Source organism: Vombatus ursinus, unplaced genomic scaffold (assembly GCF_900497805.2).
Source record: "Vombatus ursinus unplaced genomic scaffold, bare-nosed wombat genome assembly UNPS02011767.1, whole genome shotgun sequence".
Lineage (NCBI taxonomy): Eukaryota > Metazoa > Chordata > Mammalia > Diprotodontia > Vombatidae > Vombatus > Vombatus ursinus.
Window position 1 is genome coordinate 279371 of NW_020951545.1, and position 17607 is coordinate 296977.

At 34.6% G+C, this 17607-nt stretch overlaps 1 protein-coding gene across 4 annotated transcripts in view; it reads right to left on the reverse strand.

The window, feature by feature from the left end:
* Nucleotides 1-208: 208 nt before the first annotated feature.
* DPY19L4 (dpy-19 like 4) overlaps nucleotides 209-17607 on the reverse strand; it is a 50045-nt gene continuing 32646 nt past the window's right edge. For all 4 annotated transcript variants that reach the window (XM_027856966.1, XM_027856968.1, XM_027856967.1 and 1 more), the window contains 6 exons: nucleotides 16100-16220; nucleotides 15086-15142; nucleotides 12750-12832; nucleotides 9261-9393; nucleotides 4163-4321; nucleotides 209-2457 (listed from right to left, as the gene is read on the reverse strand). In XM_027856966.1, coding sequence (XP_027712767.1) covers nucleotides 2293-2457; nucleotides 4163-4321; nucleotides 9261-9393; nucleotides 12750-12832; nucleotides 15086-15142; nucleotides 16100-16220 — 718 coding nt within the window. In that variant the 3' untranslated portion in view covers nucleotides 209-2292. The remainder of the gene's footprint in view (nucleotides 2458-4162; nucleotides 4322-9260; nucleotides 9394-12749; nucleotides 12833-15085; nucleotides 15143-16099; nucleotides 16221-17607) is intronic.

Genomic DNA, 17607 nt, shown 5'->3' on the forward strand with positions numbered 1-17607 from the left:
GCTGCTTCCACCCAAAGTTTCCTAGATTTTGATGTGGCTTTAATACGTATTAAAATTGAACATCATAAACTGTCATTTAATGTCCAACATAATCTCTTCTATTGAAGAGCTCAGGTTTTCCTTTTCAACACCTGCTACATGAAAATATTTTCTTAAATTCAACTAGAAATTTCTTCAAATCCATCAAAGAATCTGTTTAAGAAAGAAATTAGTGAAGTCGAAGAAAATTTTTATTACAATTTTTAAAAAGACCTCAAACCCACTCAGTGTAACATGAGATAATACGATCAATGATAATCAATGAAATCAATGAATAGATCAATGAAAAGCTAATTTTTTGATGTTACATTGGGAGGCCAATTTCCTATTATTGTTTTTATTCTTCCTCTAATAGAAAGACATAGATTGCTTTTAAGATATAATCTGACACTCTTGTGCAGTAAAGCATGATAGATAATATTTTTCAAATATTATCTACTGGGAGGCCAATTTCCTATTATAGTTTTTATTCTTTCTCTAATAGAGAGATATAGATTGCTTTTATTCCTCAACACATATACTATTATAGAATTTTTACTAAATAATCTGACCCTCTTGTGCAGTGAAGCATGATACATAATATTTGTCCAGTTAAAAAGTTCAATAGTGTCAGAAGGTACAAACCGAAAGACTAGCAACTCACTACCAAAGAAGTAAAACAGTTAAACTAAAATATACCACCTGAATAGCTTTACTATAATTATAATTATACATGTGAAAATGAAGACTAATGAAACTGATACTCTGTTCATGACAACTCCATCAATATTGAATGCACTCAGCATGACAGGCAGAAAAGAATACATGATTTTTCAAAAATACATTCATGCATAATGAAGACAGAATGATTTTTCCTTGTAATGTATTTAATGGTAGTGATGTAATTTTAGCACTCTTAATAACTAAACACTGAAAAAATTTTGTGCAAGAGTATGAGGAAAAAACTTCTCTACATCCTGAACATAATATATCTACAGGTTGCCATTGCTCATAAAACATTTTGATGTTCTAGCAAATACTGTAAGCAACTGAAATATAACAAACTTAAAAAGACTACAAGAAGACTTCTAAACTCTAAAAATGATAAATCTATAAAGCTGATTAAAATTACCACTTAGTTTTCAGTATTGATGTTTGTAGGAAAGCTTGTTAAATGACAAAGAATTTATTTGGAGTTTTTTTTTTTAAAGTAACCACTGAGTGCATAGATGTGGTTAAGAGCAGAGATCATAAGTAATTTTAAGTCTTTCTAATGCATATGCAGTCTTATTTTAGGTCAGGTTAAATTTAGGAGCTTCAACTTTCTTTAACGGAGACAAAAAGTTAAGACAAAATTATTTGTACTACTATAGTAGCTGGCAATGGATTAAGTTGCGTTAAAAATTCTGACAAGAAACATCCAAGCAGGTTTTATTTCTAATATTTATATTTTTAAATATATGGTAATGGTCTTTGAAATGTATATTAAAAATGTAGGCACCAATAATTATTTTTATCATGATCAAACTGGTATCAAAGGTATGATCACTTCACTGTGACAAAAGTTAACTACATAATAATAATACAGAATTAAAATGTTATATTATGCATGGATATATTGAGAAAGTAATGTACTCACAGGCAATATTTAAGGAAAAAACCAAACTATTTGTATGAATATCATAAATATTTTGATTTTGGACACTAGAAAAAACAAAGCTCGTGTCATTTAAAAAACTACTTCCCTTTGTATAATGCCCATTTAGAACTACACTATTTATTTTTACATCTACTGTTTTCCTTAACTTTTTATTGTAAGGATTAGTAAAGTCATATACCATGGTATACAGTACAAGAATAATTCCCTTATAGACCAACTGTGCTGTGTTAAGGTTTCACTGCATGTAATTATGTTTTGACCTCCAGTATATTCAAATCCATGTGATAATGGGGTTCTAATATACTTTATTTAGATAAACATCCACAGGGAAGATGTGATAATATTTTAGGAGGTAAAATATGGAAAGACCAATGCAAATGAAAGATATGTTGCTGGTAAATTAAAAACTGCAATATTTGATACATTATCAACACCATAAGTTCTGATGTTATATTGCCTATAAAGTCTGGGTCTGGGAACAAAGCAAGGGGAAAAGAAAAAAACTAATTTCAAATGTCCAAACTTTGATTTGCAAAAGAATACATAAGTAGGAAAATAGCATTCCATTTCTCTTCATGTCATGTCAGTCTTTGAAAAGAAGGCTTTGCTATGCTTCAGGACTGGAAAGATATCACAGTGTTGATTTTATATACAAAGTAGGATCTATTCCAGTACACTCTAGTGAAATAATTCACATATGGAGAATAGTTAATTTTGATCTCATGGCAAAATCGTCCATATTTTGAGTAGGTAAAATTGTCACCTTCTTCACAAACCACCTATACCAAAATACACAAAACAGCAAATTAAAAATGTTTGCTTTAGCTCTAGGGGAAAATCAAATAAAAGTAGCAAAACTTTCAGTGAACACTACATCATTGATATACATAGACGGCATACCATTTCAGTATTAAAAACTGACATTTTAAGGCACTTTCAGTTTGCAAAGCACTTTACATTTATTATCTTGTTTGATTCTCCCAATAATCCTCTGGGGTAAGCATTATAACTATTATTTCCATTTTATGGAGGAAGAAAATGAGGCTCATGGCTAGTAGAGTGAGAGGCACAATCCAAACCCTCATTTCTCCTGACTCCAAATCCAAAGCTCTTTTTATTAAACCACACTATTAATCTATTAATATTATTTATTAATCTTTGATCTGCTCTTTAAGCTTTAATTTGATCACCAAGGCATAGCCACTACATGAGTTAATGAATACTTGGGTTCCACAACAGGACTGTTGAAACCAAAATTAATTATTCCTTTGGTTTCAAAATTAAGAATGCAGAGAGTCCATAGCTTTTCTGATTTCGTAAGTCAGCTTTTGCTGGTCTTCAAATTTGACTAGAAAAACAAATACTGAGAAATGGCCATAAGCTCAATTTTCTAATTGTATAGTTATTATCAACTCTCAGTTACCCAGGTGAGAAAGTAAGACTGCAGCTTATCCAAGGCAAATCTTTATACTTTAACTAAGGGGTCAGGGATGAGGGATGGATATGGAGATAGTCTACTTTATACCCCACTCTCCTTTTTGGACTCTTAACCAGAACCACAGACTCAAGCTTGGGTCCATTATGTAAGACATTTTAAACTATAACACCTCATTATCTACCCAAGGTGAAATAAAGTGAGAGTGACAGCAAACAAGAGACTGAAAGGGCAAGTATGCGTAGGTCAGAGTTTTTGGGAATGAGGTTCATAACCACAGTGTAAAAGAGGAAGGAATTAAAAGGATGGAAATGCTAGAGAATTTATCAGCTCCACATAAATCAGGACTCTCCAATACGACTCCACTATTTCGCCGTCACTGACAACTAACATTTTAAAGAAAAGCTTTATAATAAGATATCATGCCAAGTACTACTGAAAACCTAGTGAATTGTTACAATTTCATCTTGTCATTTAAAAACTAGAGGACATAATTTTAAGTAATGTTATACATAAATGCAATATTTTATTTATACAGCTTGGAAAGTAAAGAGAAAAAAAGAAAAATGAAGTTACAGAGTGAGCATCAATTTTCACCCAACAAACTGTTCCAGGCATGTGGAACAAAGTATGTTACTAGCTGGGAAGAAATGGAAGAAATCTGGATTGCTAGCAAACAGTGGAGTGAATCAAGCTGACATCAGAGATCTTTTCTAAAGTCAAGGATGTCTCTGAAAGTTATCTCCCAGATAATTTCACTTATCAGGTAACCCAACTCCCCTATCATTTTTTAGATGCCAGAGACAGTTTTATTGCAGACTAGGATGAAAGAAAGCTTAGTAGGAAAAAGGAATTGAAATAAATGTATAAATTAAACTGGCACATCCAAGTCAAGTTTGTAATCTCAAGTAATAGTTACAAAAACTGTATTTCTTTGTTTATATTTTAAGTGTAAATTCTAAAAATAAAGCCTGAAAATCAATTTTTGAACCTCATTTCCCTATACTAAGATAAACATTAAGTATTTAATCTTCCAAATAATTACTTACATGGCCATTTGCAATATCCAATAAGTCTTTAACTCTACACCCTCTCATGGTTCCCACCTCATTGCAGATGGCATCTTCCACAATCAAGTAGTTAGCTTTGTAGGATGTAAGTATCTTATAAATATCTTCAGCAGACCTCTTTGAGTAGATTTGATAGATCTATGAGATTAGAGAACAAAATAATGACTTCACAATGCATGAAAATACCAACCATCCAATATTTACTTACTCAACACTTCTGTGTGCACTGCAGATCTGTGAGTGCCCAAAAGCACCCTCCGTGTGGCTTTTGCCTGTGATGAACTTGTGGTTCAATTGTGGGAGAAGACAAAGTACTGTAAGGGTTTGGAAAAGGAGTTCAACTTTGCTTAAAATGTAATTCCTAGGGTTAGAAGTTAGAACAAGAAAGGACTTTACAAATCATCTTTTCCAACACCCCTTTAGAATTTATTCATATATAATTTGCATTTAAGTTTCCTGAAAGACATGGTTATTATTTTATATGCTACACATGGCACTTAACCAAAGAGGAATTTAAGAAATTATGATTAACAATTTGTTGAGAAAAATACTAATATAGGGTGGAGCCAAGATGGCAGAGGGAAAGCAGTGACTTGCTAGAGCTTTCCCCCAAACCCCTCCAAATACCTATTCAAAATGACTCTAAACAAAGTCTAAAGCAGCAGAACCCACAAAAAAACAGAGTAAAACAAATTTCCAGCCCAAGACAGCCTGGATGGCTGATCGGAAAGTTGTATTGCACTGGGCTGGGAGAGGAGCGCAGTTCGGCGTGGGCGCACAGGCCGCAGCGATCCTGGAGCAGGCCTCAGAGGACTGAATCGAGGGCAGCTGTGGCGGTTTCCAGACTTCTCAACCCACGAACGCCAAAGACAACTTAGAAGGTCAGTGGGAAAAGTCCTGTTTCTGTGGTGAGAGAAGAAGCTAGGTCTCAGCCACAAGTCCTGAGTGTGCCCTCGGGACAGCGGCTGCGTCCTGAGCTTCCGGCCCACAGACTGAGGGGTAATAGAGTGGCTGATCAGAGGAGGATTGCAAGGATCTCTTTGCCAGGGCCGAGGCAGGAATCTCTTGCTTTGCCCATGCTTGGATCTGAGTCACAGTTCTGAGGGGCGGTCCTGGGGCGAGCAGGTACGCTGGTGTGGTGGAGCTTGTTGTGGCGGTGGAGAGAAAACACCTTGCCCCTTATCATACCACCTTGGAAGAACTGACACTTTTCAGGTCTCTAGAAGTATCTCTGAAAACAGCTGTATAACCCCCCGAAGCTTGGGACAGCACATTCTCCACATTGGAAACAGACTCTTACCTTAACAAAGAATTTAAAACTCAAGTAATTGGTTGGGATCATGAGCAAGCAGCGCAAAAAGAGTCAGACTATATTATCTTACTCTGGTGACAAATCAGATCTAAACATACAATCAGAAGAAGAAAACAAAGTCAAAGCTCCTATATCCAAAACTTCAAGAAAAATACACATCAGTCCCAGGCCTTGGAAGAGCTCAAAAGGGATTTTGAGAAGCAAGTAAGAGAAGTAGAGGAAAAACTGGGAAGAGAAATGAGACTGATGCAAGAAAATCATGAAAAGCAAATTAACAGCTTGCTAACGGAGACCCAAAAAAATACTGAAGAAAATAACACCTTAAAAAATAGCCTAACCCAAATGGCAAAAGAGGTCCAAAAAGCCAACGAAGAGAAGAATGCCCTAAAGAACAAAATTGGACAAATGGAAAAGGAAGTCCAAAAGATTACTGAAGAAAACACTTCCTTAAAAATTAGAGTAGAGCAATTGGAAGCTAGTGACTTTATGAGAAATGAAGACACTGTAAAACAAATCCAAAAGAATGAAAAATTAGAAAATAACGTGAAATATCTCATTGGAAAAACAAGTGACCTGGAAAATAGATCCAGGAGAGAGAATTTAAAAATTACTGGACTATCTGAAAGCCATGATCAAAAAAAGAGCCTAGACATCATCTTTCAAGAAATGATCAAGGAAAACTGCCCTGATATTTTAGAACCAGAGGGCAAAATATAAATTGAAAGAATCCACCGATCTCCTCCTGAAAGAGATCCCCAAAGGAAAACACCTAGGAATATTGTAGCCAAATTCCAGAATTCCCAGGTGAAGGAGAAAATATTACAAGCAGCCAGAAAGAAACAATTCAAGTATTGTGGAAACACAATCAGGATAACACCAGATTTAGCTGTTTCTATATTAAGGGACCACAAGGCACGGAATATAATATTCCGGAGGGCAAAGGAGATAGGATTACAACCAAGAATCAGTTACCCAGCAACACTAAGTATAATTCTTCAGGGGAAAAAATGGTCATTCAGTGAAATAGTGGACTTTCAAGCATTCCTGATGAAAAGACCAGAGCTGAATAGAAAATTTGACTTTCAAATACAAGACTCAAGTGGAACATGAAGAGGTAAACAGGAAAGAGAAATCATAAGAGACTTATTAAGGTTGAATTGTTTGCATTCCTGCATGGAAAGATGATATTTGTAACTCATGAGACCTTTGTCAGTATTAGGGTAGTTGGAGGGAAAAAATTATTTGTATGTATATATATAGAGAGATAGACAGATAGATAGAGGGCACAGGGTGAGTTGATGATGAAGGGGTCATATCTGGAAAATAAAATTAAGGGGTGAGAGAGGATTATACTAGGAGAAGGAGAAAGGGAAAGGTAGAACAGGGTAAATTATCTCACAAAAAAACAGAAAAGAAAAGGCTCTTACAATGGAGGGGAAACGGGGGAAGGTGAGAGGGAATGAGTGAATCTTATTCTCATAGGATTTGACTTAAGGAGGGAATAACATACACACTCAATTGGGTATGGAAATCTGTCTTACCCTACAGGAAAATAAGGAGGAAAGGGACAAGAGAGTAGGGGGATGATAGAGAGGAGGGCAGATTGGGAAAGGGGGTAATCAGAAGCAAATACTTCTGAGGAGGGACAGGGTCAAAAGAAAGAACAGAATAAATGGCAGGGCGGGATAGGATTAAGGGAAATAAGAGTTAGTTTTTTACTGCATGTCTACTATGGAAGTGTTTTGCATAACTGCACATGTATAGCTTGACTTTTCAGTGAGGGTGGGTGGGGAGGGAGGAAGGGAGAAAATTTGGAACTCAAAAGTTTTAAAAACACATGTTTAAAAAAAAAAATCCACCCTTCTACAAGAAAAAAACAAAAAAAGAAAAAAGAAAAATACTAATATACTTATATTCCAAAGCAATCCATAAAGAAAAGAGTGAAGAAAACGTGGCAAAGGTAGCAAGCACTAGTTACTTAGTGGAAAGAAAAAAATCCAAGAGAAATCTCTTTCATGCTTTCTCCTGGATCTATAAACGCTAAATACCAAATTTCAGCTATTTGATGTTTTTTGAATCATAGATAATTATTACTCCATATTTAAATAAGACAGGAACTGTTAATTTCTAAACTATGCCTATCTTAAAGTCTCAAATGCTTCTACACACAATAATTACAATAAAAAAAATTAGGTTTGGAACATTAGACTGGAAGTCAGCAGATGCAGGTTCTAGTTATAGCTATGGGAATTTGGAAAAATTCCTTAAACTCTCTTGACTCTACTCTGAAGGACCTGAAAAACCCTTTTAAAATTCTCCCTTCCTTTAGCTCTTCTCCCTGCTCTCTGCTTTATTTTGGATATGGAAAATAATTCCAATCACAATGATAGACACTAGATGGGCTCTAAATTTCCTTTAGCCCTAAAATTCTACAATCTATTAAAATTAATTCAAAGAACTTAAATTAGGCAATGATGGTCTGAAGTAGGGTAGTGGAATGGAAAAGATGATAGGAAAGATAGAATTGGTAGAAGGCAAATGATTGAATGTGGTATGTAAGAAAGGAAGGCACAGAAGATGATTCTAACCTAGTTTAAGTGGAAAGAAGGTAGTGCCATTAATAGAAACAGGGAAGGCAAGAAGAAAAGTTGATTTACTGGCAGGGAGAGAAAGGTAAGTGTTTTGGAAATGTGGACTTTGAAGTGTGGTTAAACATATAAATTGAATGCCTAGTAGCAGACTTGAAATTTGGGTATGAAAAATAGAAGAGTCTGCAGTTAGCAATTTAAACTTTTTGTTGTTACTCATTCGTTTCAGTTGTGCATTTGGGGTTTTCTTGGCAAAGATACTGGAGTGGTTTGCCATTTCCTTCTCCAGCTCGTTTTACAGATGAAGAAACTGAGGCAAACAGGATTAAATGTCTTGCCCAAGGTCACACAGCTAGTAAGTATATGAAGCCAGATTTGAACTCACGAAGATGGGTCTTCCTGACTTTAGGCCCCGCACTCTATCCACTGAGCCTTAATCTCAACTTTAGATGATTATTATAGCAATGGTAGCTATATTCAATCTAATTCAATCTAATCAAAGAAACATTTATTAAATGCTTACCAGGCACTAGGGGAGATATGATATTTAGGTAACAAAGTCCCCTCTGCCCATCAAATTTAGTCTGGTACATGGATAAAGATGGAGAATAAACATGAATTATACAGCATAAATACATGTAGAGAGATTTAAAAAAAAAAAGTATTAAGTGGGATCCCAGAGGAAAAAATTCATGACTGACAAGATTAAGGAAATCTTATTAGAAGAGGTGATATTTGTTGGATTTTAAAGAGAATAGATAGGAATTTAATAGGTAAAGACAGAGGAAGGAAGGATATTTTCCGCATTTGGAAAAGCTTGATCAAAGGCCCAGCGGTAGGAAAATACAGCGTTTGGGGAGACAGAGAGTAATCCAGAATACTGAGCTCTTGCTTCTTGAATCTTTTCAAAACTGTTTTAAAAACAAAGAATTTAGTAAAGGACAAGCCTTAATTTTAGCTCCTCTAACAGTTTTGTACCTTGTACTGCCTTAAGAGAAAAAAAGTTGATTTAAACTTAGCTTTCTAAAGTTGTTTCAGACTTTCCTATTGCTACAATCAGCTGAACATTTGCACATTTTCACAGATATCTTAATAAGCAAACTATATTAAAATAGGTTTGTGACAAGAAACCAAGTGCCCAAATGATTCCCCAGATGGAAAATTGTGAATGCCTTACATTTTCATTTCTCTTCAGAAGGTCTTCATCATTGTAAAGAGGCAAATTGGTCACCATCCATCCAGTGCATAACTTAATCACACCCATCAATTGTGGACTCCCTGCAAACACAGCTGCAACTGGAGCCTGCCTTCTGCAAAAACAACATTGATCTACATATTAAACAGACAAGTACATTGTTTAAAACAATATTTTATATCAACTCTAAAAGACTAGCAAACTACACATTATACATAGCGACAGATCCACAATGCTTAGTAATCATAGAAGCAGGGCTGCATAATGTTAGATGCAAACCTAGAATTTCAAGATGACTTTTAAGATGTGCCTACATTAGCAAAAAGAAAAAATAGGTACTATTTAGGCCACAATTTGAGATCATATAGTTTTAAACCAGGATTTACATGTACAAAGTATAATTATAAAAGCACCAAGGCTAATTTTTAAAAAGAAAGATACTTATTTTTAGTCAAAATACTTCGAGAATTCCACTTTGGGAACTTTATTGAGAAGCAGTGGAGGCCACAGAAGAAGACTCAATCTTGTGACTCTATGGGTCTCCCACCTTATTTTTTTGCCAAAGAGTACGATGCAGCCTGACATGATGTAATAATATGAGGTAGAGCCTCCCCTGACTCTGAATTACTATTTCAAACAATAAAAACTCAAAATGATAACGTGCAACACTAAGGATATATTTTTTAAAAGTTTCATTTTTAGCATTTTACACTGGAAGAGATCTTCATAAATTATTTAATCCAACACCCTTACCTTTACAGATGGTAAAATGGAGGCCCAGAGAGATGAATTTACTTTTCTAAAGTCATACTTCTAGTTATTAGCAAACCTGAGACAAAATAGATGACATGATCCCCAATCCAGAATTGTTTCCACAGTATAAGCTTCCCTTCTCAGAATAAACATCTGATACTAATGGCTATTCTAATTCAACTCTACAAACTATTTTATTAAAAGCCTATTAGATGTAAGGCACTCTTTTGAGCAATGGCGACAAATGCTGCATAAGGGACAATTCTCATTTGGATGTATAAATTCTGGTTTGTTTGCTTATAAGAGAGTAATAATTACTAGGTTTTTCTCCCTTATATTAGCACAGTGCCTGGTATAAAGTAGATACTTAATGAAAGTTTAAAGACTGATTTAAAAAATACCTCAGGATATGCAATGTAACACCTTTTAAAATCATAAACCAAAAGCATTCACTACTATAGAGTTGTAAAAGTCCATTTTAAGTCTATATTAAGGAGAACCACTGGAAATCAATAAGGGAGGCATATATTTTTGCTACAAAATAGCAAGGATCGGATGTTAGAGTTATAAAAGTGCTGGTTTGGAGCATATAAAAACTTCCTTAAAAAGATGCATGTTAAGGTTTCCTTTAAAAGAGTAGATAAATGTATTCTGGTTAATAATCTGAGCTGGACAAATGTTTGAGTTAAAGATGACTTAGATAAAGTCAAAGAGGAAGAATCAAGCATACAAGAGCAATAAGGAAGTAAGGTTGATTCAAATGGAGTGATAGAGATAGTTAAAGTTAAAGATACGGACAGAAAGGTAGGATGAGGTGACTGGTAGAGAGTTTTGAATGACATATCCAGAAATTTGTTACTTGACTTGTTGAGAGAAAAGTTCTATGTAGCTAAGGATATGGTGTAGTGAGATTGCTTCAATATTAGCAAATTGCACTGTTTTACCTTGGACCTGTGATTTTATTGATGAAGGGAATTCCTGGTGAGGAAGGTCTCTCTACCAACAAAGATCCATAAGACCTCTGTAACTTATAGCCTCAGAGATACCTGGGACACTGAGAGGTCAAGTGACTGGCCAGTAGGACAAAGGAATTGAACCCACATGGCTCTGACTCTAAGGTTTGCTCTCCTTCTACTGTGTCACATGACTGAAGAAGAATGCATAATAATGAGAACAGTTTACATAAAGACTAGAAGTTCAATAAGGAAAATATATCACAAAAATTATTTGTAGTGCTTCACAGTTTACAATGCTAACAATAATTTTATATTTGTCTAGACTAGTTTTCTGCTAACTAATCTTTTTTGCAACCAGTCTATTCCGTCAGTCAATAAACACTTTTGAAGCGTCTACTCTGTGCCTGGCACTGTGCTATTTCCTCTGTTGTACCCCTTCACATGACTTGCCTAAACACATGGTCAATGCACAGCTCTGATTGAGTCACTCCTCCATTAAAAAATCTCCAATACCACATAAAGCACAAACTGATGTTGGTACTCAAAGTCTGTCACAATACGGTTGCCCCTTCCTTTCTAACCCTAAGCAACTCCTACTGATCTGTTTCGTCATTTCCATTCCCATCCTACCACCTCCTATTTCTGTGTCTTTGGACATACTTGTCTCTATCTGGAACAAGCTCCCCTCCCTTCAATCCCCCTCTGCCTTCTTTAGTTTGTCCCTGTCTTGAAGAGCCAGCTCAGGAACCGCTTCCCTAGGATGTCTTCACCAACCTCCACAAGTGAAAAGTGCTCTCTGCCTCCTCAAATTTCCCCTAGTACTCGGCTGGGACCTTGCATTTGCACTTTTTTCACCACCCTAGATCAAAGTTGTCTGTGAGTATCTTTTCCTCAACAAAGCTGTAAAGTCTTGAGAGCAGCAACTGTCTCTTCTCTCTTTTTGGACCCTCAGTACCTCCACAGAATGTCTCATATACAATAGGAACTTAATACACTTCAAAGTTTTGTGAAAAAACAAAAACAAAACTTGGTAAGTTAGTTAATCACAGTAACTGATATGTGCAGAGCCCATCAAATTATAAAAGATATTTTCTTCAGAACAATGCTGTGAGGTGGGTACTACTGACATAATTAGTGGTTCCATGTTACAGATGAGTCTGAGAGAAGTTAAGTAACTCAACCATAGTTTTATACTTAGTAAGTATAAGACTTGGTATTTGAAACTAAGACCAGGGCTCTTTTCACCACACTGCATTATGTTATTAGTATTCTGTAATAACAGAATTACATTTTTAGAGCTGGAAGGGACTCCAGAGGCCATCTATCTGACCACCTTTATTTTACAGATGAGCAAATTGAGGTCCAGAAAGGTCAAGTGATTTGACCAGCATCGTACACGTTAGGTTTGCTAAACTAAATTACACATTTTATAGACAACACACTTCTTTCAGATGTAGTTCAAATTCACAAGTGTAATACCTCTCAAAGTAAATTAGCCAAAGAAACATTTAACAAAACTACAAATCCTAATCTTAAACTACAATGTTTTAGATTTGAAAATTTTATTAATTTTTAAAATCTGCATTTGAAAATTTCAAACATTAAATATGTCTAATAATTAACTTTTTAGGTGGGAATATTTTCTCCTTTGAATCACGCATTGTAGCAACAAATAAATTAATTAAAACAGCTAAACACATAAGGTATTTTAAAATAAAATTACATAGGACAAAATATGTTATTACTGAAGTTCAATTCTTACTTTATCCAGGTCATAAGTTCCACTGTATCTGGGTCATAGAATTCCTGTAGTTCTGAAAGTTCTGTCATTATTCTTGGAAAAAACTAAAAGGCAAAACAAAAGCCCCAAAGGTATACATTATAAACTAAAAATTCTAAACATTTTCATAATATTTCAAAGAACCTAAGATCTTAAAAAGAAATATAGAATACAACACAAATTAATACTATTTTCATTGAAGCAAAGAATGCCATGGGTTTCGGCTCTCTTTCAATGAAGTGTCTATTTTTACTAAGCCTAATTCATACAGCTAAGTCAATTTTATGTTGAACTTTGAGTTCAACAAAGGTTCCTAAATAACAATTAGATTAATAATTATTTCCACCTATTCTGTCAAACACATCCAAATTTAATCCTAGTTTCAAATGAATGGTTTACAAAGTTATCAGTAACTTTTGAAAGCTTCTACTAAGTTTTATGTGTCATACATTATAGATGCCTAGGAAACCTGGAATTAGTACAGTATTTTATTCTCAACATTATTAGCTTTGTTGGTATCAATTCTTTGGATGTCTTTGGCTTCATAATGAAGACAATGTCCCAATTTCTTATTCCATGTTTACTTTCAATACAAAATTTGTTATTTCAGATTTATATCTTATACAAATCATATTATGTAACCCATTTAAGATTGTTGGATCAATGACTCATAAAATCAATTATGCAATAGAGTCAGTGGCTTTCCTAAGATATTAAATTTTTCTTGAAAATCAAAAAAGTAGGGGCAGCTAGGTAATGCAGTGGATAGAACACTGGCCCTGGAGTTGGGAGGACCTAAGTTCAAATTCAGCTTCAGACATTTGACACTTACTAGCTGTGTGACCCTAGACAAGTCACTTAACCCCAACTGCCTTGCAAAAAAAACCCAAACAAAAACAAAACAAAAGCCACACACCAAAAAAACTATGAACTTTACCTTATGATTTCTTGTAGGGAAAAATTTTCTAAAAATAGCCACACTTAACATGTTCTAATTCATTACTGATATTTACAAAATCCATTTGTGTATGGTAAGACTGCCTTATGCCAAAAATTTTAAGAGCTTCATAAATGGTAAGTAAGAAAACAAGAGGAAAGCCAAATGCTACATTATGAGTATTTTACCAATTCAATTGTTATATGACTTTAGGGGAGAGCTCACATGTCTGCGATCTATTCTCTGTTCTCACATCTTACAAATGGGAACAGCTCATATGTATGCTATAACAAGTAAGAGATATAAGATACTGTTATGAGTGTCGTAGTAATAAGAAAAATTTGTCTATCTTGGGTGAGGGAGAGGTATTGGATCTGAGACTTCATTTCGTTGGTGGAGGGAACAGCCAGGTAAGGAAATTTTATCTTCTAATGCAGGTTGGTACCTTCTTTGAAACTGGTCAGAGCCATCATGGTGTCAAACTCAAAATAGAAGGGGTGGGGTGGGAACTCTCTAAACTATACATAATGGTCCCTGCAGGCCATATATTAACTTAAAAACCACACATTAACATGTCTTATTGTATTTTTATTCATTTTGTTAAATATTTTTCAACTACTTTTACTCTGGATCCTGCTATGTGTTTGACACCTCTTGTCCAGAGCACTGACTGAGTGGTTAACTGTCCTGCCCTGTATCACCCACATTACCAGGTGTCAGAGATAGAATGTGAACTCAGTTCTTCCTGTCTTCTAAGCCAATTCTCTACCACTATGACAGGCTGCCTCTTCATAGATTAGATATGAAAAATAAAATCGATAGCATTAAATGTTTCTTGCATCCCAGTGCTAAACATTGCTTTTTAGTAAAAATCAAAGATATACCAGCTTTCATATACTAGATTGTCAAAATTTCATTTCTAAGATATACTTCACTAGAATGTTTAAAAGAAGTTGGATTTTGTCTCTATGCAAAACTACCTAGTTCCTCCATATAAAGATTAAAATAGAACAGTATGTCGTTTTCATTTTCTGTATCTTTAAATCAATATTGTTTACCAATCAAAAATTAAAACAGTAGTAGTATTAGGCTACAGTTAATAACATTTTATTTGTAAGAGTATAGTCTCAAAAGGTTTTAGCCTTTTATTATATATCTTTACAATTATAAATATCTAGAGTTCATCTCTGTCAATACATTAAGCCACATTATAGATTAGATAGAAAGCCTATTAATTTCTTTTTCTTTCTTTTTTTTTTTTTTGGCTAGGCAATCAGGGTTAAGTGACTTGCCCAGGGTCACACAGGAAAGCCTATTAATTTCTACCACAATATAATAATGAGGGTCATATAAATTTTTAAATAACAAAAAAAGATCTTACCTCCTTCCATAAGCTAAAACCTATAATAGTAGGTACAGCCATGCTCAGAATAAGAGCCTAAAACAAAAAGGGTCAGGGATCACTAAGATTTTCACATTCATTTATATTATTGATTATGTTACAAAAGGTCTTAATGCAATCTAAATATTACAGAATCAGAATCTGAAGAGACTTTAGAGGTCATATAGTACAATTTCTGACTCAACAAAGATTTTCCCCTATATCTTCTCACCCCTTACCAGTTGGTCACTTAGTCTTTCTTTAAACACTTCTAGTGATAATGAAATCAAAACCTTGACATGCAATTCAATCCATGGAGAAATCACTATTTTAATAAAATCCTTCCTTATGCTGGATCAAAATCTGCCCCTCATACTTGCAGTTTGCTAGTCCTACTTGTGCATGCTATGATAATAAAGACTATGTCCAATCTTCCTTCTACATGAACTTTTTGTTTAGGATATTGTTAAAAGGAGTAACAAATAGTTGTAAATAATTTCTTGACTCAATATGTATAAAAATGGAGACTAAGTACACAACCGAAAATGGAAGAAATGAGTAAAGCAAAAGTAAAAAATAACATCTCCACCACATATTCAATGTGAATCATTTCAATATATGTTTGAGTACATACCTACTCAGCACATGCCAGTTACTAAAATTAATAAAAAGCTGACGAGTTAGCTGAATTACAATAAAAAAGAAAAGAGGTTGGGTGCTAACTGTTAATGTTCGAAGATAAGACTGCTATAAATTACTCTGGCGTGGTTATCAGAAGAAAAGAATCTGATTATTACTATTAAAGATCTACTACTGGGCTTATCTAACCATAGAAAGATAACCATAACTTTTAGTTAGGTAACTAACTTTTGAAGACTTCTCACATGACCGAATCACTTAAAATTTTTTATGTTTTATGTTTGTGAATCCCAGTGATCTTATTCATGTTTATTCTATTCTGTGTTATTCCAATTTCATTCATTAGCATTACAACACAGAACAACAGCAGCTCACCAAAAATATTGGGTGTACAGTCCTCAATCGAAGCCACTTGAAAAGGGTCATCCAAAGTTCAGGAGAACATACACCAAATGCTGCAAGCATGCACACATAAGGAGTCCAAAGATATTTCATGCTGGAGGACAAAAAAAATGATGTAAAGATGAGACACTGAACTTTTGGGGGAAGTATTTTTTTTTCCTGGTCAACACTTGAGCTATGTTTCTAACCCAGATGATACTGCAATATTAAATAAGGAATAGGTCAAGCCTAGCCTTTGCTTTTTACCAATGATTAAATTATTTCACAGCCAATGACATAATTATGACACACATGGAAACTGTTATATGATGAGAGATTCAAAAGATTAGGATTCCAAATTTCACAAGAATGAAAATCAAGGAAAACACACTCAAAAATCTATAAAGCCATGACTGGCACGTAGTTTTCTACATGTAACGAAATACTAATTACAAAGTAGATAGTAAACTCACACAACTCAAGACGCAGTAAAGGTGAAAAACATGGATTGTTTCTAAAATATTAAAATAAATTCATAAATAAAAGTCATCATAGATTACACTAAAGGAAGGGATATGTCCTCTGACCTAAAAGGCTAACAGCAAAAAGAACAATATTATTCTTATATCAGATGTCCCTTGATACTTGCTGCTACTGACAGAATATTATCTGAATGTGTACCACATACATGATCTCCATACGACAATTTATATCTACTTACATTAATCAACAAGTATTTACATAATAGGATAGCTGTGGAACTAAGAAATAATGTTCATTCACTGAGTCAACAAAGATTTACTGAACACCTACTGCCTGCCATGGTACTAGATACTTTGCAATGACAAGAATAAAAAAGGCATGATTTCTACACCTCAGTGAAGTGTAGAATGACAATGAGAAAAATAGTTGGCAACTAATCCACTAGTCTTACATTAAAAGGTTTTCATAAATTATGAGGGATACTAGTGGTAGGTAGTACAAATATTATTATCCTCATCTTACATATAAGGAAACTGAGGGCTCAGAGAGGTAAAACGATATGCATATGGTGCAGGAGACAATAGAATTTAGCAGAAGGGAGGGGAGATTTCCTTGTTAAGTAGAATGGTATAAGTAAAGGTATGGAGCTGAGATTAGCAAATTATGTGTATAGCATGGCAAAGAGACTGGCATGGCTGCAGTAAAGAAACAGTTTATGGATGATGTATTCAGGGGAGGGGGTGGTAAAGGAGAGTGACATGAGAATTCTGAGTATAAAGCTAAATAGTTTAGATTTGACATACTGAAAACATTAGATTCTTAAATGATTAAAAGAAAGGACAGCAGCTGATTCTGACAGATGACTGCTTCACAGGCTGAAGTAGTGAGAGAATGGAAACTAGAAGAGAATGCAGAGATCATCAGGTCCAGTTGTAAATGAGGACACTGAGGCCCAGAGAGATCAAGAGGTTTACTACCTGTGTAACTAATGACACACTGATAATAAATGGAAGAATGCT